This window comes from Pseudophryne corroboree, chromosome 9 (genome assembly GCF_028390025.1).
Source record: "Pseudophryne corroboree isolate aPseCor3 chromosome 9, aPseCor3.hap2, whole genome shotgun sequence".
NCBI lineage: Eukaryota > Metazoa > Chordata > Amphibia > Anura > Myobatrachidae > Pseudophryne > Pseudophryne corroboree.
In genome coordinates, this window is record NC_086452.1 from 97,431,733 (window position 1) to 97,454,121 (window position 22,389).

At 48.1% G+C, this 22,389-nt stretch overlaps 1 protein-coding gene across 5 annotated transcripts in view; it reads left to right on the forward strand.

The window, feature by feature from the left end:
- RC3H1 (ring finger and CCCH-type domains 1) overlaps positions 1 to 22,389 on the forward strand; it is a 265,587-nt gene that overhangs the window by 193,219 nt on the left and 49,979 nt on the right. For 3 of the 5 annotated variants that reach the window (XM_063939680.1, XM_063939682.1, XM_063939684.1), the window contains exons 4-8: positions 18,511 to 18,750; positions 18,894 to 19,069; positions 19,498 to 19,698; positions 19,911 to 20,043; positions 21,613 to 21,764. In XM_063939680.1, the coding sequence (XP_063795750.1) occupies positions 18,511 to 18,750; positions 18,894 to 19,069; positions 19,498 to 19,698; positions 19,911 to 20,043; positions 21,613 to 21,764 (902 nt within the window). The remainder of the gene's footprint in view (positions 1 to 18,510; positions 18,751 to 18,893; positions 19,070 to 19,497; positions 19,699 to 19,910; positions 20,044 to 21,612; positions 21,765 to 22,389) is intronic. The other 2 variants (XM_063939683.1, XM_063939681.1) reach the window with 2 other exon arrangements.

Consider the following 22,389-nt stretch of genomic DNA (forward strand, 5'->3'; position numbering starts at 1 on the left):
CGAGGAATTAAATGAAGTGTGTGATGAGGCGTGGGTTTCCCCCGATAAAAAACTGATAATTCCTAAAAGGTTATTGGCATCGTACCCTTTCCCGCCAGAGGATAGGGCACGTTGGGAAACACCCCCTAGGGTGGATAAAGCGCTCACACGCTTGTCTAAACAGGTAGCACTACCCTCTCCTGATACGGCCGCCCTAAAGGAACCTGCCGATAGAAAGCTGGAGAATATCCTAAAATGTATATACACTCACACGGGTGTTATACTGCGACCAGCAATCGCCTCAGCCTGGATGTGCAGTGCGGGCCTGGCGTGGTCGGATTCCCTGACTGAAAATATTGATACCCTAGATAGGGACAGTATATTACTGACTATAGAGCATTTGAAGGATGCATTTCTATATATGCGTGATGCACAGAGGGATATTTGCCGACTGGCATCAAGAGTTAGCGCGCTGTCCATTTCTGCCAGAAGAGGTTTATGGACGCGGCAGTGGTCAGGGGATGCGGATTCTAAAAGGCACATGGAAGTATTGCCTTATAAGGGGGAGGAGTTATTTGGGGTAGGTCTATCAGACCTGGTAGCCACGGCAACTGCTGGAAAATCCACATTTTTACCCCAGGTAGCTTCTCAACCTAAGAAGACGCCGTATTATCAGGCGCAGTCCTTTCGGCCCCATAAGGGCAAGCGGGCAAAAGGCGCCTCATTTCTGCCCCGTGGCAGAGGGAGATGAAAAAGGCTGCAACAAACAGCCAGTTCCCAGGAACAAAAGCCCTCTCCCGCCTCCGCAAAGTCCTCAGCATGACGCTGGGGCTTTACAAGCGGACTCAGGCACGGTGGGGGCCCGTCTCAAGAAGTTCAGTGCGCAGTGGGCCCACTCGCAAGTGGACCCCTGGATCCTTCAGGTGGTATCTCAGGGGTACAAATTGGAATGAGACGTCTCCCCCTCGCCGTTTCCTAAAGTCTGCTTTACCGACGTCTCCCTCAGACAGGGAGGCAGTATTGGTAGCCATTCACAAGCTATATTCCCAGCAGGTGATAATCAAGGTACCCCTCCTACAACAGGGAAAGGGGTACTATTCCACACTATTTGTGGTACCGAAGCCGGACGGCTCGGTGAGACCAATTTTAAACCTAAAATCCTTGAACACTTACATACAAAGGTTCAAATTCAAGATGGAGTCACTCAGAGCAGTGATTGCAAACCTTGAAGAAGGGGACTATATGGTGTCTCTGGACATCAAAGATGCTTACCTACATGTCCCAATTTACCCTTCTCACCAAGGGTACCTCAGGTTTGTGGTACAGAACTGTCACTATCAGTTTCAGACGCTGCCGTTTGGATTGTCCACGGCACCCCGGGTCTTTACCAAGGTAATGGCCGAAATGATGATACTCCTTCGAAGGAAGGGAGTTTTAGTTATCCCTTACTTGGACGATCTCCTGATAAGGGCAAGATCCAGGGAACAGTTGGAAGTCGGGGTAGCACTATCTCAGATAGTGCTGCGCCAGCACGGTTGGATTCTCAATATTCCAAAATCGCAGCTGATCCCGACGACACGACTTCTATTCCTAGGGATGATCCTGGACACAGTCCAGAAAAAGGTGTTTCTCCCGGAGGAGAAAGCCAGGGAGTTATCCGAACTAGTCAGAAATCTCCTAAAACCAGGCCAAGTCTCAGTGCATCAATGCACAAGGGTCCTGGGAAAGATGGTGGCTTCTTACGAAGCAATCCCATTCGGCAGATTCCACGCAAGAACCTTCCAGTGGGATCTGCTAGACAAATGGTCCGGGTCGCATCTTCAGATGCATCAGCGGATAATCTTGTCACCAAGGACAAGGGTGTCTCTCCTGTGGTGGTTGCAGAGTGCTCATCTTCTAGAGGGCCGCAGATTCGGCATTCAGGACTGGGTCCTGGTGACCACGGATGCCAGCCTGAGAGGCTGGGGAGCAGTCACACAGGGAAGAAATTTCCAGGGCTTGTGGTCAAGCCTGGAGACATCACTTCACATAAATATCCTGGAGCTAAGGGCCATCTACAATGCTCTATGCCTAGCAAGACCTCTGCTTCAAGGTCAGCCGGTGCTGATCCAGTCAGACAACATCACGGCAGTCGCCCACGTAAACAGACAGGGCGGCACAAGAAGCAGGAGAGCAATGGCAGAAGTTGCAAGGATTCTTCGCTGGGCGGAAAATCATGTGATAGCACTGTCAGCAGTGTTCATTCCGGGAGTGGACAACTGGGAAGCAGACTTCCTCAGCAGACACGACCTCCACCCGGGAGAGTGGGGACTTCACCCAGAAGTCTTCCACATGATTGTGAACCGTTGGGAAAAACCAAAGGTGGACATGATGGCGTCCCGCCTCAACAAAAAACTAGACCGGTATTGCGCCAGGTCAAGGGACCCTCAGGCAATAGCTGTGGACGCTCTGGTAACACCGTGGGTGTATAAGTCAGTGTATGTGTTCCCTCCTCTGCCTCTCATGCCCAAGGTACTGAGAATCATAAGAAGGAGAGGAGTAAGGACTATACTCGTGGCTCCGGATTGGCCAAGAAGGACTTGGTACCCGGAACTTCAAGAGATGCTCACAGAGGACCCGTGGCCTCTACCTCTAAGAAGGGACCTGCTCCAGCAGGGACCCTGTCTGTTCCAAGACTTACCGCGGCTGCGTTTGACGGCATGGCGGTTGAACGCCGGATCCTGAAGGAAAAAGGCATTCCGGATGAAGTCATCCCTACCCTGATCAAAGCCAGGAAGGATGTAACCGTACAGCATTATCACCGTATTTGGCGTAAATATGTTGCGTGGTGCGAGGCCAGGAAGGCCCCTACAGAGGAATTTCAACTGGGTCGTTTCCTGCATTTCCTGCAAACAGGACGGTCTATGGGCCTAAAATTAGGGTCCATTAAGGTTCAAATTTCGGCCCTGTCGATTTTCTTCCAGAAAGAACTGGCTTCAGTTCCTTAAGTTCAGACGTTTGTCAAGGGGGTACTGCATATACAGCCTCCTTTTGTGCCTCCAGTGGCACCTTGGGATCTCAATGTAGTTTTGGGGTTCCTAAAATCACATTGGTTTGAACCACTCACCACTGTGGACTTAAAATATCTCACATGGAAAGTGGTAATGCTGTTGGCCCTGGCTTCAGCCAGGCGTGTCTCTGAATTGGCGGCTTTATCCTATAAAAGCCCTTACCTAATTTTTCATACGGACAGGGCAGAATTGAGGACTCGTCCTCAATTTCTCCCTAAGGTGGTTTCAGCGTTTCTCTTGAACCAGCCTATTGTGGTACCTGCGGCTACTAGGGACTTGGAGGACTCCAAGTTGCTGGACGTAGTCAGGGCCCTGAAAATATGTTTCCAGGACGGCTGGAGTCAGAAAATCTGAGTCACTGTTTATCCTGTATGCACCCAACAAGCTGGGTGCTCCTGCTTCTAAGCAGACTATTGCTCGTTGGATTTGTAGTACAATTCAGCTTGCACATTCTGTGGCAGGCCTGCCACAGCCAAAATCTGTAAAAGCCCATTCCACAAGGAAGGTGGGCTCATCTTGGGCGGCTGCCCGAGGGGTCTCGGCTTTACAACTTTGCCGAGCAGCTACTTGGTCAGGGGCAAACACGTTTGCTAAATTCTACAAATTTGATACCCTGGCTGAGGAGGACCTGGAGTTCTCTCATTCGGTGCTGCAGAGTCATCCGCACTCTCCCGCCCGTTTGGGAGCTTTGGTATAATCCCCATGGTCCTTACGGAGTTCCCAGCATCCACTAGGACGTCAGAGAAAATAAGAATTTACTTACCGATAATTCTATTTCTCGTAGTCCGTAGTGGATGCCCATCCCAAGTGCGGATTGTCTGCAATACTTGTACATAGTTATTGTTACAAAAATTGGGTTATTATTGTTGTGAGCCATCTTTTCAGAGGCTCCTCTGTTATCATGCTGTTAACTGGGTTCAGATCACAGGTTGTACGGTGTGATTGGTGTGGCTGGTATGAGTCTTACCCGGGATTCAAAATCCTTCCTTATTGTGTACGCTCGTCCGGGCACAGTATCCTAACTGAGGCTTGGAGGAGGGTCATAGGGGGAGGAGCCAGTGCACACCAGGTAGTCCTAAAGCTTTACTTTTGTGCCCAGTCTCCTGCGGAGCCGCTATTCCCCATGGTCCTTACGGAGTTCCCAGCATCCACTACGGACTACGAGAAATAGAATTATCAGTAAGTAAATTCTTATTTTACAAAACGTGCACATTTTTAAACTTTAGAACGCATACCCTTACGAAAGGGTGTTCTTCCTCAAGTTTTGTGGTTTCATAATAACGTAGAATATTTTACAGTTTCATAAAGTTTGCAGACCCCTAGTGACTTGAGTGCCACTTAACGGTAATGCGTATTAGAAGTATGCTGAAGTTGAGTCTTCTAGCTATGTCCCCATTATGCGCATAAACGACCAAATTTGCCACAATATTAAATGTTACCCAATCTTGCACTTTTTTTTCTCTAACGTCCTAGTAGATGCTGCGGACTCCGTAAGGACCATGGGGAATAGACGGGGTCCGCAGGAGACTGGGCACTTTAAGAAAGAATTAGTACTACTGGTGTGCACTGGCTCCTCACTCTATGCCCCTCCTCCAGACCTCGGTTAGAATCTGTGCCCGGAAGGAGCTGGGTGCATTTTAGTGAGCTCTCCTGAGCTTGCTATTAAAGTATTTTAGTTAGGTTTTGTTATTTTCAGAGAGCTTCTGCTGGCAACAGACTCTCTGCTACGTGGGACTGAGGGGAGAGAAGCAAACCTACTAACTGCGGCTAGGTTGCGCTTCTTAGGCTACTGGACACCATTAGCTCCAGAGGGTTTGAACACAGGAACTTAACCTTGGTCGTCCGTTCCCGGAGCCGCGCCGCCGTCCCCCTCGCAGAGCCAGAAGACAGAAGCCGACGGATGAAGCAAGAAGACGTCAAAATCGGCGGCAGAAGACTCCTGTCTTTACATGAGGTAGCGCACAGCACTGCAGCTGTGCGCCATTGCGCCCACACTAACCCACACACTCCGGTCACTGTAGGGTGCAGGGCGCAGGGGGGGGCGCCCTGGGCAGCAATTGAGTACCTCCTGGCAAAAGCAGCATATATACAGCTGGGCACTGTATATATGCATGAACCCCCGCCATTTTTTTCACCAAATCGCGGGACAGAAGCCCGCCGCTGAGGGGGCGGGGCTTCTTCCTCAGTACTCACCAGCGCCATTTTCACTCCACATCTCCGCTGAGAGGAAGCTCCCCAGGCTCTACCCTGCAGACTCACGGTAGAAAGAGGGTAAAAAGAGAGGGGGGGCACATAAATTTAGCGCAATCATCATATATACAGCAGCTACTGGGTAAACACTAAGTTACTGTGTGATTCCTGGGTCATATAGCGCTGGGGTGTGTGCTGGCATACTCTCTGTCTCTCCAAAAGGCCTTGTGGGGGTCCTGTCCTCATATAGAGCATTCCCTGTGTGTGTGGTGTCGGTATGCTTGTGTCGACATGTTTGACGAGGAAGGCTATGTGGAGGCAGAGCAGGTGCAGATGAATGAGGTGTCCCCGCCGACGGCGCTGACACCTGATTGGATGGATATGTGGAAGGTGTTAAATGATAATGTAAACTCCTTGCATAAAAGGTTGGATAAAGCTGAAGCCTTGGGACAATCGGGGTCTCAGCCCATGCCTGATCCTACAGCGCAGAGGCCGTCAGGGTCACAGAAGCGCCCACTATCCCATATTGTTGACGCAGATATCGACACGGATTCTGACTCCAGTGTCGATGGCGATGATGCAAAATTGCAGCCTAAAATGGCTAAAGCCATCCGCTACATGATTGTAGCTATGAAGGATGTATTGCACATATCAGAGGTAAACCCTGTCCCTGACAAGAGGGTTTATATGTTTGGGGAGAAAAAGCAAGAGGTGACTTTTCCCCCTTCACATGAGTTAAATGAGTTATGTGAAAAAGCTTGGGATTCTCCTGATAGGAAAGTGCTGATTTCCAAAAGGTTACTTATGGTGTACCCCTTCCCGCCAACGGACAGGATGCGCTGGGAATCCTCCCCTAGGGTAGACAAAACTCTGACACGCTTATCTAAGAAGGTGGCCCTGCCGTCACAGGATATGGCCTCCCTAAAGGATCCTGCGGGTAGGAAGCAGGAAGGTATCCTGAAGTCTGTTTATACACATTCAGGTACCATACTGCGGCCGGCAATTGCGTCGGCCTGGATGTGTAGTGCTGTAGCAGCATTGACAGATGCACTGTCTGAGGAACTGGATACCTTGGACAAGGATACTATTTTACTGACCCTGGGGCATATAAAAGACGCTGTCCTATATATGAGGGATGCCCAGAGGGACATTTGCCTAGTGGGCTCTAGAATAAATGCAATGTCGATTTCTGCCAGAAGGGTCCTGTGGACTCGGCAATGGACAGGCGATGCCGACTCTAAAAAGCACATGGAGGTTTTACCCTACAAGGGTGAGGAATTGTTTGGGGACGGTCTCTCGGACCTAGTTTCCACAACTACAGCTGGGAAGTCAAATTTTTTGCCATATATTCCCTCACAGCCTAAGAAAGCACTGCATTACCAAATGCAGTCCTTTCGATCACAAAAAGGCAAGAAAGTCAGAGGTGCGTCCTTTCTTGCCAGGGGCAGGGGTAGAGGAAAGAAGCTGCACCATACAGCTAGTTCCCAGGAACAGAAGTCCTCTCCGGCTTCCACTAAATCCACCGCATGGCGCTGGGGCTCCACAGGTGGAGCCGGGAGCGGTGGGGGCACGTCTCCGAAAATTCAACCACCAGTGGGTTCGCTCACAGGTGGATCCCTGGGCTATACAGATTGTGTCTCAGGGATACAAGCTGGAATTCGAAGTGATGCCCCCTCACCGTTACCTAAAATCAGCCCTGCCTGCTTCCCCCATAGAAAGGGAAGTAGTGTTAGCGGCAATTCACAAATTATATCTCCAGCAGGTGGTGGTACAGGTTCCCCTCCCTCAACAGGGAAGGGGTTACTATTCCACAATGTTTGTGGTACCGAAACCGGACGGTTCGGTCAGACCCATATTGAATTTAAAATCACTGAACATTTACCTGAAAAGGTTCAAGTTCAAGATGGAATCGCTCAGAGCGGTCATTGCAAGCCTGGAAGAGGGGGATTTTATGGTGTCTCTGGACATCAAGGATGCTTACCTGCATGTCCCCATTTATCCACCTCATCAGGAGTACCTCAGATTTGTGGTACAGGACTGTCATTACCAATTCCAGACGTTGCCGTTTGGTCTCTCCACGGCACCGAGAATATTTACCAAGGTAATGGCGGAAATGATGGTGCTCCTTCGAAAGCAGGGTGTCACAGTTATCCCATACTTGGACGATCTCCTCATAAAGGCGAGGTCCAGAGAGCAGTTGCTGATAAGCGTAGCGCACTCTCAGGAAGTGTTGCAACAGCACGGCTGGATTTTGAATATTCCAAAGTCGCAGCTGATCCCTACGACTTGTCGGCCCTTCCTGGGCATGATTCTTGACACGGACCAGAAAAAGGTGTTTCTCCCGGCGGAGAAGGCTCAGGAGCTCGTGACTCTGGTCAGAGAACTCTTAAAACCAAAACAGGTGTCGGTGCATCACTGCACGCGAGTCCTGGGAAAGATGGTGGCGTCATACGAAGCCATTCCCTTCGGCAGGTTCCATGCGAGGACCTTTCAGTGGGATCTGTTGGACAAGTGGTCCGGATCGCATCTTCAGATGCATCGGCTGATCACCCTATCCCCCAGGGCCAGGGTGTCTCTTCTGTGGTGGCTGCAGAGTGCTCACCTCCTCGAGGGTCGCAGGTTCGGCATACAGGACTGGGTCCTGGTGACCACGGATGCAAGCCTCCGAGGATGGGGAGCAGTCACTCAGGGAAGAAACTTCCAAGGGCTGTGGTCAAGTCAGGAGGCTTGTCTGCACATCAATATCCTGGAACTAAGGGCCATATACAACGCCCTGAATCAAGCGGAGCCTCTGCTTCGCAACCAACCAGTGCTGATTCAGTCAGACAACATCACCGCAGTGGCTCATGTAAACCGCCAGGGCGGCATAAGAAGCAGGGTAGCGATGGCGGAAGCCACCAGGATTCTTCGTTGGGCGGAGAATCGCGTGCAAGCACTGTCAGCAGTGTTCATTCCGGGAGTGGACAACTGGGAAGCAGAATTCCTCAGCAGGCACGACCTCCACCCGGGAGAGTGGGGACTTCATCAAGAAGTCTTCACTCAGATTACAAATCGATGGGAACTGCCACAGGTGGATATGATGGCATCCCGCCTCAACAAAAAGCTACAAAGGTATTGCGCCAGGTCAAGAGACCGTCAGGCGATAGCTGTGGACGCACTAGTAACACCGTGGGTGTTCCAGTCGGTCTATGTGTTTCCTCCTTTTCCTCTCATACCCAAGGTGCTGAGAATCGTAAGAAAAAGAGGAGTGCGAACAATACTCATTGTTCCGGATTGGCCAAGAAGGACTTGTTACCCGGAACTGCAAGAAATGCTCACAGAGGACCCATGGCCTCTGCCTCTCAGACAGGATCTGTTGCAACAGGGGCCCTGTCTGTTCCAAGACTTCCCGCGGCTGCGTTTGACGGCATGGCGGTTGAACGCCGGATCCTAGCGGAGAAAGGCATTCCGGATGAAGTTATTCCTACGCTGATAAAGGCTAGGAAGGAAGTGACAGCAAAACATTATCACCGTATATGGCGAAAATATGTTGCTTGGTGTGAGGCCAGGAAGGCCCCTACAGAGGAATTCCAGCTGGGCCGGTTCCTGCACTTCCTACAGTCAGGAGTGACTATGGGCTTAAAATTAGGGTCCATAAAGGTCCAGATTTCGGCCTTATCCATTTTCTTTCAAAAGGAACTGGCTTCGCTTCCTGAAGTTCAGACGTTTGTAAAGGGAGTGCTGCATATTCAGCCCCCTTTTGTGCCACCAGTGGCACCTTGGGATCTTAACGTGGTGTTGAGTTTCCTGAAATCTCACTGGTTTGAGCCACTTAAGACCGTGGAGCTAAAGTATCTCACGTGGAAAGTGGTCATGCTATTGGCCTTAGCTTTGGCTAGGCGTGTGTCAGAATTGGCGGCTTTGTCATGTAAAAGCCCCTATCTGGTTTTCCATATGGACAGGGCAGAATTACGGACTCATCCGCAATTTCTGCCGAAGGTGGTGTCATCTTTTCATTTGAACCAACCTATTGTGGTGCCTGCGGCTACTCGTGACTTGGAGGACTCCAAGTTGCTTGATGTAGTCAGGGCTTTGAAGAATTATGTAGCCAGGACGGCTGGAGTCAGGAAAACTGACTCGCTGTTTATCCTGTATGCATCCAACAAGCTGGGTGCTCCTGCTTCAAAGCAGACTATTGCTCGCTGGATCTGTAACACGATTCAGCAGGCTCATTCTGCGGCTGGTTTGCCGCATCCAAAATCAGTGAAAGCCCATTCCACAAGGAAAAGTGGGCTCTTCTTGGGCGGCTGCCCGAGGGGTCTCGGCATTGCAACTTTGCAGAGCAGCTACTTGGTCGGGTTCAAACACCTTTGCAAAGTTCTATAAGTTTGATACCCTGGCTGAGGAGGACCTTGTGTTTGCCCATTCGGTGCTGCAGAGTCATCCGCACTCTCCCGCCCGTTTGGGAGCTTTGGTATAATCCCCATGGTCCTTACGGAGTCCCCAGCATCCACTAGGACGTTAGAGAAAATAAGATTTTACTCACCGGTAAATCTATTTCTCGTAGTCCGTAGTGGATGCTGGGCGCCCGTCCCAAGTGCGGACTTTCTGCAATACGTGTATATAGTTATTGCTTAATAAAAGGGTTATGTTATGTTGGCATCTGTTGTTTGATGCTCTGTTGTTGTTCATACTGTTAACTGGGTATGTTATCACGATTTATACGGTGTGATTGGTGTGGCTGGTATGAGTCTTACCCTGGATTCCAAAATCCTTTCCTTGTAATGTCAGCTCTTCCGGGCACAGTTTCCTTAACTGAGGTCTGGAGGAGGGGCATAGAGGGAGGAGCCAGTGCACACCAGTAGTACTAATTCTTTCTTAGAGTGCCCAGTCTCCTGCGGAGCCCGTCTATTCCCCATGGTCCTTACGGAGTCCCCAGCATCCACTACGGACTACGAGAAATAGATTTACCGGTGAGTAAAATCTTATTTTTTCTCTCTCCAGTATTTATTTTTCTCTAACGTCCTAGTGGATGCTGGGGACTCCATAAGGACCATGGGGAATAGACGTGCTCCGCAGGAGACAGGGCACTTTAAGAAAGAATTTGGATACTGGTGTGCTCTGGCTCTTCCCTCTGTCCCTCCTCCAGACCTCAGTTTGAATCTGTGCCCGGACGAGCTGGGTGCTACTTAGTGAGCTCTCCTGAGCTTGCTATAAGAAAGTATTTTGTTAGGTTTTTTTATTTTCAGAGAGATCTGCTGGCAACAGACTCTCTGCAACGTGGGACTGAGGGGAGAGAAGCAGCCCTACTCACTGAAGATAGGTCCTGCTTCTTAGGCTACTGGACACCATTAGCTCCAGAGGGATCGTACACCGTATCTCACCCTCTGTCGTCCGATCCCGGAGCCGCGCCGCCGTCCCCCTCGCAGAGCCGGAAGACAGAAGCCGGTGACAGAAGCAAGAAGACTTCGAAATCGGCGGCAGAAGACTCCAGTCTTCACTGAGGTAGCGCACAGCACTGCAGCTGTGCGCCATTGCTCCCACATTAAACCCACATACTCCGGTCACTGTAGGGCGCAGGGGGGGGGGCGCCCTGGGCAGCAATTAGAGACCTCTTGGCAAAAGTTGGGTATATATACAGTTGGGCACTGTATATATGCATGAGCCCCCGCCATCATTTTACACAGAAACGCGGGACAGAAGCCCGCCGCTGAGGGGGCGGGGCTTCTTCCTCAGCACTCACCAGCGCCATTTTCTCTCCACAGCTCAGCTGATAGGAAGCTCCCCAGGCTCTCTCCTGCAGAAACACGGTAGAAGAGGGTAAAAAGAGAGGGTGGGCACATAAATTAGGCGCAAAAACATTATATACAGCAGCTACTGGGTTAACACTGTTACTGTGTGATTCCTGGGACATATAGCGCTGGGGTGTGTGCTGGCATACTCTCTCTGTCTCTCCAAAAGGCCTTGTGGGGGAACTGTCTTCAAAAAGAGCATCCCCTGTGTGTGTGGTGTGTCGGTACGCTTGTGTCGACATGTTTGACGAGGAAGGCTATGTGGAAGCAGAGCGGGAGCAAATGAATGTGGGGTCGCCGCCGACGGCGCCGACAACTGATTGGATATGTGGAAGGTTTTAAATGATGTTAATTCCTTGCATAAAAGGTTGGATAAAGCTGAAACCTTAGGACAGTCGGGGTCTCAGCCCATGCCTGATCCTATGTCGCAGAGGCCGTCAGGGTCTCAAAAGCGCCCACTATCCCAAATTGTTGACACAGATATCGACACGGATTCTGACTCCAGTGTCGATGGCGATGATGCAAAGTTACAGCCCAAATTGGCTAAAGCCATCCGTTATATGATTATAGCAATAAAGGATGTGTTGCACATCACAGAGGAAACCCCAGTCCCCGACAAGAGGGTTCATATGTATGGGGAAAAAAGGCAGGTGGTGACCTTTCCCCCTTCACATGAGCTAAATGAGTTATGTGAAAAGGCTTGGGAATCTCCAGATAAAAAACTGCAGATTTCCAAACGGATGCTTATGGCGTATCCTTTCCCGCCAACGGACAGGTTACGCTGGGAATCCTCCCCTAGGGTGGACAAAGCTCTCACACGCTTATCCAAAAGGTTAGCCCTGCCGTCACAGGATACGGCCACCCTAAAAGATGCTGCGGATAGAAAGCAAGAGGGTACCCTGAAGTCCATTTATATACATTCAGGTACCTTACTAAGGCCGGCAATTGCGTCGGCCTGGGTGTGTAGTGCTGTAGCAGCATGGACGGATACCTTATCTGAGGAAATTGATACCTTGGACAAGGATACTATATTAATGACCCTGGGGCATATAAAAGACGCTGTCCTATATATATGAGATGCTCAAAGAGACATTGGCCTTCTGGGCTCTAGAATAAATGCAATGTCGATTTCTGCCAGAAGGGTCCTGTGGACTCTGCAATGGACAGGCGATGCCGACTCAAAAAGGCACATGGAGGTTTTACCTTACAAGGGTGAGGAGTTGTTTGGGGAAGGTCTCTCGGACCTGGTCTCCACAGCTACTGCTGGAAAGTCAAATTTTTTTGCCAAATGTTTCCTCACAACCTAAGAAAGCACCGTATTACCAAATGCAGTCCTTTCGATCACAAAAAGGCAAGAAAGTCCGAGGTGCGTCCTTTCTTGCCAGAGGCAGGGGCAGAGGAAAGAAGCTGCACAACACAGCTAGTTCCTAGGAACAGAAGTCCTCCCCGGCTTCCACTAAATCCACCGCATGACGCTGTGGCTCCACAGGCGGAGCTAGGCCCGGTGGGGCGCGTCTCCGAAATTTCAGCGACAAGTGGGTTCACTCCCAGGTGGATCCCTGGGCGATAGAGATTGTGTCTCAGGGATACAAGCTGGAATTCGAAGAGATGCCCCCTCACCGATACCTTAAATCGGCCCTGCCAGCTTCCCCCTTAGAGAGGGAAACAGTGTTAGCTGCAATTCACAAATTGTATCTTCAGCAGGTGGTGGTCAAGGTTCCCCTCCTTCAACAAGGAAAGGGTTATTATTCGACCATGTTTGTGGTACCGAAACCGGACGGTTCGGTCAGACCCATATTGAATTTAAAATCCCTGAACATATACCTGAAAAGGTTCAAGTTCAAGATGGAATCGCTCAGAGCGGTCATCGCAAGCCTGGAAGGGGGGGATTTTATGGTATCTCTGGACATAAAGGATGCATACCTTCATGTCCCCATTTATCCACCTCATCAGGCGTACCTCAGATTTGTGGTACAGGATTGTCATTACCAATTCCAGACGTTGCCGTTTGGTCTCTCCACGGCACCGGGAATATTTACCAAGGTAATGGCGGAAATGATGGTGCTCCTGTGAAAGCAAGGTGTCACAATTGTCCCATACTTGGACGATCTCCTCATAAAGGCGAGGTCCAGAGAGCAGTTGCTGATCAGCGTAGCACGCTCTCGGGAAGTGTTACAACAGCACGGCTGGATTCTAAATATTCCAAAGTCGCAGTTGATTCCTACGACTCGTCTGCCCTTCCTGGGCATGATTCTGGACACACACTAGAAGAGGGTCTCTCTCCCGATGGAGAAGGCTCAGGAGCTCATGACACTGGTCAGAGACCTATTAAAACCAAAACAGGTGTCGGTGCATCACTGCACGCGAGTCCTGGTAAAGATGGTGGCATCATATGAGGCCATTCCCTTCGGCAGGTTCCATGCGAGGACTTTTCAACGGGATCTGTTGGACAAGTGGTCCGGATCACATCTACAGATGCATCGGCTGATCACCCTATCCCCCAGGGCCAGGGTGTCTCATGTGGTGGCTGCAGAGTGCTCACCTTCTAGAGGGCCGCAGATTCGGCATTCAGGACTGGGTCCTGGTGACCACGGATGCAAGCCTCCGAGGGTGGGGGGCAGTCACACAGGGAAGAAATTTCCAAGGTCTGTGGTCAAGTCAGGAGACTTGCCTTCACATCAATATCCTGGAACTAAGGGCCATATACAATGCCCTAAGTCAAGCGGAGACCCTGCTTCGCGACCAATCGGTGCTGATTCAGTCAGACAACATCACCGCAGTGGCTCATGTAAACCGCCAAGGCGGCACAAGGAGCAGGGTGGCGATGGCGGAAGCCACCAGAATTCTTCGCTGGGCGGAGAATCACGTAAGAGCACTGTCAGCAGTGTTCATTCCGGGAGTGGACAACTGGGAAGCAGACTTCCTCAGCAGGCACGACCTCCACCCGGGAGAGTGGGGACTTCATCAAGAAGTCTTCACGCAGATTGCAAGGCGGTGGGAACTGCCACAGGTGGACATGATGGCATCCCGCCTCAACAAAAAGCTACAGAGATATTGCGCCAGGTCAAAAGACCCTCAGGCGATAGCTGTAGACGCACTAGTGACACCGTGGGTGATCCAGTCGCTTTATGTATTTCCTCCTCTTCCTCTCATACCAAAGGTGCTGAGAATCATAAGAAAAAGAGGAGTGAGAACAATACTCATTGTTCCGGATTGGCCAAGAAGGACTTGGTATCCAGATCTGCAAGAAATGCTCACAGAGGACCCATGGCCTCTGCCTCTAAGACAGGATCTGTTGTAACAGGGACCCTGTCTGTTCCAAGACTTACCGCGGCTGCGTTTGACGGCATGGCGGTTGAACGCCGGATCCTAGCAGAAAAAGGCATTCCGGATGAGGTTATTCCTACGCTGATAAAGGTTAGGAAGGACGTGACGGCTAAACATTATCACCGTATATGGCGAAAATATGTTGCTTGGTGTAAGGCCAGGAATGCCCCTACGGAGGAATTCCAGCTGGGCCGTTTCCTTCTCTTCCTACAGTCGGGAGTGACTTTGGGTCTGAAATTGGGTTCCATTAAGGTCCAGATTTCGGCCCTATCCATTTTCTTTCAAAAAGAACTGGCTTCTCTTCCTGAAGTCCAGACGTTTGTAAAGGGAGTGCTATTAGCCTTGGCTTCAGCTAGTTGTGTGTCAGAATTAGCGGCTTTGTCACATAAAAGCCCCTATCTGGTTTTCCATATGGACAGGGCAGAATTGCGGACCCGTCCTCAATTTCTGCCAAAAGTGGTGTCATCCTTTCATATGAACCAACCTATTGTGGTGCCTGTGGCTACTCGTGACTTGGAGGATTCCGAGTTACTAGATGTGGTCAGGGCTTTGAAGGTTTATGTAGCCAGAACGGCTAGAGTCAGGAAAACTGAGTCGCTGTTTATCCTGTATGCATCCAACAAGCTGGGTGCTCCTGCTTCAAAGCAAACTATTGCTCGCTGGATCTGTAACACGATTCAGCAGGCTCATTCTGCAACTGGATTGCCGCTTCCAAAATCAGTAAAAGCCCACTCCACAAGGAAGGTGGGCTCTTCTTTGGCGGCTGCCCGAGGGGTCTCGGCATTACAGCTTTGCCGAGCAGCTACTTGGTCAGGTTCAAACACCTTTGCAAAGTTCTACAAGTTTGATACCCTGGCTGAGGAGGACCTTGTGTTTGCTCATTCGGTGCTGCAGAGTCATCCGCACTCTCCCACCCGTTTGGGAGCTTTGGTATAATCCCCATGGTCCTTACGGAGTCCCCAGCATCCACTAGGACGTTAGAGAAAATAAGATTTTACTTACCGGTAAATCTATTTCTCGTAGACCGTAGTGGATGCTGGGCGCCCGTCCCAAGTGCGGACTTCTTCTGCAATACTTGTATATAGTTATTGCTTAAATAAGGGTTATGTTTGGTTGCATCAGGGTTGATCTGATGCTCCGTTGTTGTAGTTTATACTGTTAACTGGGTAAGTTTATCACAAGTTATACGGTGTGACTGGTATGAGTCTTGCCCTGGATTCCAAAATCCTTTCCTTGTACTGTCAGCTCTTCCGGGTACAGTTTCTCTAACTGATGTCTGGAGGAGGGACATAGAGGGAGGAGCCAGAGCACACCAGTATCCAAATTCTTTCTTAAAGTGCCCTGTCTCCTGCGGAGCCCGTCTATTCCCCATGGTCCTTACGGAGTCCCCAGCATCCACCATGGACTACGAGAAATAGATTTACCGGTAAGTAAAAACACTATGTAGACAAAAGCGACACAAGCGAAATGGTGTGCTCCTGCAGTAGACACTTGTTTGTGAAGGTATAAAACAGGTAGAGAGGCATTGATTAGATCGTTTACTTTCGAAATGGCTTGCCAGGAGGAGCTAACCAAGTTTAAGAAGAGATCATTGCGCAGCCTACAATGTCATGTTTCTAGGGCGACGCTGGACTGGTATACAGAAAATTCGGTACTCCGGATAGACTGGCCAGCTCAGTCCAGATATTAACCCTACTGAGACCCTCTGAGACAATTTGGAGCGTCGGGTGCGTTCTAGACCAACTCGACATTCTCCCGTGTCGCAGTTGGTCACTGTACTTAAGGCAGAATTGCAAAACATACTGCCAGTTTGCCAAGAAGGGTGTCTGCAGTAGTCACGGCACGTGGTGTACCTATAAAGTACTGATGTCAATAATATCTCGTTGATCTATTTGCTTCCTGTGTACAATCACTTTTGTCTACATAGTGTGTGTATGTATGTACAGTGCATCTGGAAAGTATTCACAACGCTTCCCTTTTTCCACATTTTATGTTACAGCCTTATTCCAAAATGGAATAAATTCATTTTCCCTCAAAATTCCACACAATACCCCATAATGACAACGTGAAAGTTTTTTGAGATTTTTGCTAAATTTATTAAAAAAAAAAAAAAATTAAAATCACATGTACGTAAGTATTCACAGCCTTTTTTCAGTACGTTGTTGATGCACCTTTGGCAGCAATTACAGCCTCAAGTCTTTTTGAATATGATGCCACAAGCTTGGCACACCTGTCTTTGGGCAGTTTTGCCCATTCCTCTTTCCAGCACCCCTCAAGCTCCATCAGGTTGGATGGGAAGCATTGGTGCACAGCCATTTTCAGATCTCTCCAGAGATGTTCAATCGGATTCAATTCTGGGCTCTGGCTGGGCCACTCAAGGACATTCACAGAGTTGTCCTGAAGCCACTTCTTTGATATCTTGGCTGTGTGCTTAGGGTTTTTGTCCTGCTGAAAGATGAACCGTCGCCCCAGTCTGAGGTCGAGCGCTCTGGAGCAGGTATTCATCCAGGATGTCTCTGTACCTTGCTGGATTCATCTTTTCCTCTATCCTGACTAGTCTCCCAGTTCCTGGTGCTGAAAAACATCCCCACAGCATGATGCTGCCACCACCATGCTTCACTGTAGGAATGGTATTGGCCTGGTGAAGAGTGGTGCATGGTTTCCTCCAAACATGATGCTTGGCATTCACGTCAAAGAGTTCAATCTTTCTCTCAGACCAGAGAATTTTGTTTCTCATGGTCTGATAGTCCTTCAGGTGCATTCTGGCAAACTCCAGGTTGGCTGCCATGTGCTTTTTACTAAGGAGTGGCTTCCGTCTAGCCACTCTACCATACAGGCGTGATTGGTGGGTTGCTGCAGAGATGGTTGCCCTTCTGGAAGGTTCTCCTCTCTCCACAGAGGAATGTTGTAGCTCTGACAGAGTGACCATCGGGTTCTTGGACACCTCCCTGACTAGGGCCCTTCTTCCCCGATCGCTCAATTTAGACGGCCAGCCAGCTCTAGGAAGAGTCCTGGTGGTTCTGAACTTCTTCCGTTTACTGGTGATGGAGGCCACTGTGCTCATTAAGACCTTCAAAGCAGCAGATATTTTTCTTTACCCTTCCCCAGATTTGTGCCTCGAAATAATCTGGTCTCTGAGGTCTACAGGCAATTCCTTTGATTTCATGCTTGGTTTGTGCTCAGATATGCACTATCAAGTGTGGGACCTTATATGGACAGGTGTGTGCCTTTCCAAATCATGTCCAGTCAACTGAATTTACCACAGGTGGACTCCAAGTAAGCTGTATGAACATCTCAAAGAATGATCAGTGAAAACAGGATGCGCCTGAGCTCAATTTTAAGCTTCATGGCAAAGGCTGCGAATACTTATGTACTTGTGATTGCTTAGTTTTTTATTTTTAATCTGCAAAAATCTCACAAACTTTTTTCACGTTGTCATTATGGGGTATTGTGTGTAGAATTTTGAGGGGGGAAAAATGTATTCCATTTTGGAATAAGGCTGTAACATAACAAAATGTGGAAAAAGTGAAGAGCTGAGAATTCTTTCCAGATGCACTGTATGTATAAATATATCTATGTATCTGGCTATATATCAATCTCGGAGCCTTTATTTGTGTATGGGATAATGTATTCTCCTACATTAAATAACTTCTAGTTAAAAATACGCAGTTGAGCTTCATGATCATATAAACACCAGGCTTAATGCTTTTGTGCAGGTCATGGATCTTGGCTAACTGTGAATATCCACAATTAACAGTACAGTATGGTGTGCATTGTAACTATTATTTTTTTTATGGGTATTCCTTCAAATAGTGGCTTCTCTTGTGCATTCTATAATCACTAGTAAATATGCTGGATCTCCTCAGCCTGCCCAGCTATACTACTACAAGTTCTGGGTGCAGTGGTCCTCGTCCTCTCTGGCTTGTCACTGTCCCATAGCTGTGGTGTAAGCTGTCGGGGGGCACGTGCTGTAGCTCCTACGTCACATGACTGAGATGGGATAGTTTAGGGAATTATGTTATAGGTGTATGTTTTGCACCTTTACTTTATTTGCTCTCCATTAAATGTTACTTTTGACATCTGTAACACCTTTCCACAATTCTAATAAGAATTGTACTAATAAATTTAAAAAAATCCACATAACTGGAAATAGTTTTATTATAATTTCATAATGTTCCATTATGTTCTGCCAGGTGTTGGTCTAAACAGCACCACACAGAGTGTGCTGAGCCGCCCCATGCAGAGGAAACTGGTGACTCTTGTTCATTGCCAGCTGGTGGAAGAGGAAGGACGTATTCGAGCGATGAGAGCGGCCCGTTCCCTAGGAGAGAGAACAGTTACTGAGCTTATACTTCAACACCAGAACCCCCAACAACTCTCCTCTAACTTGTGGGCGGCCGTTCGTGCCCGCGGTTGCCAGTTCCTGGGACCAGGTACCCCAACATAAATCTTATAGAATATGTTCACCTGGAAATATGTACATTAATGTCTAGACCTAAAGCTAGATCACTGCATTGTGTGAGTGAAAATTGCTTATGAAGTACCTGAACTAAAAGTGAAACCATCTGCATTTTAGCCATGCAGGAAGAAGCCTTAAAGCTTGTCCTCCTGGCTCTGGAAGATGGATCTGCACTCTCGCGGAAAGTCCTGGTTTTGTTTGTGGTGCAAAGACTGGAACCGCGCTTTCCACAAGCCTCGAAAACTAGCATTGGGCATGTTGTCCAACTGTTGTACAGAGCCTCTTGCTTTAAGGTAAGGAGTATATACAGTTTGATTTCAACATTATTCCGTTTGTGGTCCTCCTTCCCAGAATATTCTTATCCGGAGTTCCACAAGGACATGTGTGACATGGGGAGAGGGTTGTGGGAAACCAGTCGGTTTAGACTAGATGCATTATTCTCCAATTGTACTGAGTATTGATGAGGCCTGTGAATCTGATGGAGGATTTAACTCACTCTGTATGAAATCATACAAGGGTTGTGTGCAGGGTAAGGGGTTCAAACCAGTAAAGTAATGGGAAGTAAGGGTCGCAAATAAATATCAACTCCATTCTAAATGACACATGATTTCCATTGTAATAATTTTTGAGGGTAAACCTAAATGCCTACAGTTTTTCTAAGGAACGTGTGGGTCTATGTGTACATAAAATATTCCCCTTGTAACATGTATGACCATTTCAGGTGACAAAGCGTGATGAGGACTCCTCTCTGATGCAGTTAAAGGAGGAGTTTCGCACTTATGAAGCTTTGCGCAGAGAGCATGATTCTCAAATTGTGCAGATCGCAATGGAAGCCGGCCTGCGCATTGCCCCAGATCAGTGGTCCTCACTCCTTTATGGGGATCAGTCTCACAAGTCCCATATGCAGTCCATAATTGACAAGGTAACCGCCTCATTCCTGCTCTTGCCTTTTTTGCTTACTTCATTTTCGCACCTTTTTAATGTTGTTATTTTTAACACCCATATTCTGCATTCCTCATCTTTGGCTCTGAATATGGGGTTCATTGACAAAATCTATGATTTTTTTGGTTTTCTTCTAATTTAACAGAAAAAGCTATGTCGTAGTTAATTTATTACAAGGAAGGTTTTGTTAAGTTGCAGACCCCAGCCTCGTTTGCTCAGAGTGTCCAGGAACTGACCATTGCTCTGCAAAGGACTGGAGACCCTGCCAATCTCAACAGATTACGACCTCATTTGGAGCTGCTGGCCAATATAGACCCAAGCCCTGGTAAGTTCAGCAAAGCAGGACAAATCTTGGTTGCTGTGGAAACTAGGAAATGTATCCACTTCTACCGTATCCAGTTCTACTGTAGTTTTCATAGCTATGGATTCACTGCAACCTTGTATATACTTGATTTTTTTTTTTGTGTTTGTTAAAAAGGAAACCTCTTTCCAAAAAAATGCCAAATTAAAATAATTCTTGGGCGCGTTTCCCTTTTTTTTTTTTTATGCTCCTGTAATTGAAATAAGACTTCTACCAATAATTGCCTTCTGCATACTGAGAAACTTGCTGTTCCTGTCCTATGACAGCCAGCATTTGCTGCCATAGCAACCTCTGCAGCCATGGGACCAAATTGTGGCCATGGTTTTTAATAACTTTTCGATCAAATAGAAGTAATGTGTTTCTGGGATTTCAGCAGGTTATTTTAGTCAGAAGTAGTACTACAAATTCCCGATTATAACTCCATGGGGTATATGCAATTCACGGCGAATCGCGGCAATTTTTCGCCGTTTTTTTAATTCGACTTAATTCGACAGGTGAATTCCGGAAGGTGGCTTCCGGAATTCACCATATTCAATGAAAAACGGATTCGCCAGAATCGCGGGCGAAAATCGGCGGATTTTGCCGCGATTTTAAAAAACGGGGAAAAACGTGAAAAACCCGGAAAAAAAAATGGCGTGGGGTCCCCCCTCCAAAGCATAACCAGCCTCGGGCTCTTCGAGCTGGTCCTGGTTCTAAAAATGCAGGGGAAAAATTGGGCAGGGATCCCCCGTATTTTTAAAACCAGCACCGGGCTCTGCGCCTGGTGCTGGTGCCAAAAATACGGGGGACAAAAAAAGTAGGGGTCCCCCGTATTTTTAACACCAGCATCGGGCTCCACTAGCTGGACAGATAATGCCACAGCCGGGGGTCACTTTTATGCCGTGCCCTGCGGCCGTGGCATTAAATATCCAACTAGTCACCCCTGGCCGGGGTACCCTGGGGGAGTGGGGACCCCTTCAACCGTTCCAGCAATAAAAAAAAAAAATTAAAAAAATAATATTTTAAAAAATATATAAATAATATTTGTGCCTCCAAAAAAAAAAAAAAAAAGTACCTAATCCCTTCTAATATAAATAGATCTGCTATTCCCCAAAAAAAAACACAAAAAAAAACATGTTTAAAATTTTTTTATTTGTTTTCACCCTCCAAAGTGTGGCGGATTGAAAATGACGAATTTGCTGTCTAAAAGCACTGCTGTCGAATTTCCAAATTTGAATTGAATATGCTTTGGTCGAATTGCAGCACTTATATCATTGCAGAAAAGTCGAATTTGCAAAAATTCGAATTTCAAAAAGTCGAATTTTGAAAGTCCGTTTTTTGGTCGGATAGCACTGAATTAAGTGGCGTTCCTTTTTTTTTTAGTAGTGTTTCTTACCCTTCCTCTGTTATTTAGGGACCATACTTCATGTTGCCTGTTGTCATGTGTTGCATATTGGTTAACTAATATTAAAGAGTCGGGTTTAATGTTCCGTCAGGTAAGTGATCATTCTTCCACCTGTAAAGTGTTATTTTTATTTTTTTTCCTTTTTGCAGATGCTCCACCTCCAACATGGGAGCAACTAGAGAACGGTCTAGTGGCTGTTAAGACTGTTGTGCATGGGCTGGTTGACTACATCCAGAACCACAGCAAGAAGGGGACTGATCAGCAGCAGGTGAGCGAGGCACGGAGCTACCACATAATCCAGGTACCACAGCAAGAGCTAAAAAATTTCTCTCAAAGAAGTTGATTACTTGGAAAGACTAGTGAACGTGTCCTATGCTGCAGGATCAAAATTGCAGCCTGTTTTACATTTTATTTAAGAATCCACAAGTTATTAGTGTAGTGTTATGAAGTGGCAATGAGTAGATTTTTGTCGGCACATAATAAATGCGAAGTAACGCCAACAGATTAGAAATTTGTTTATTGGTGTTAAATTGATACTAGGGGGCAATTCAATTGTTTTCTACACAGCACTAACTAATGGGTGCCTCACGGAGCAATTTAGTTGTTCCGGTCGCCCGTTAATTAGCGCGCTTCTCACGTGGATTTAGACTAAACCCATATAGTGGCTAAACTTCTGAGTAGGGCGTAAACCCCCTGGGGGTGGCTTGGGAGGGTTAATTTACACTCCCCAGTGGCTGCCATTGTCTGCAGCCTCTAGAGGGGGGGTTCCTGCCGTGCTGACCGATCAGCAGCACGGCAATCAGTAGGGGAGAGTGCAGGGAGGCAGAGGGACCTTCCGACAGCAGCAGCGGAGGGAATTTTCCCTTCCCCGCCACTGCTAACACTCTCTATCTGACTGGTCGCATCCTGTGCGACCAGGTCAGATA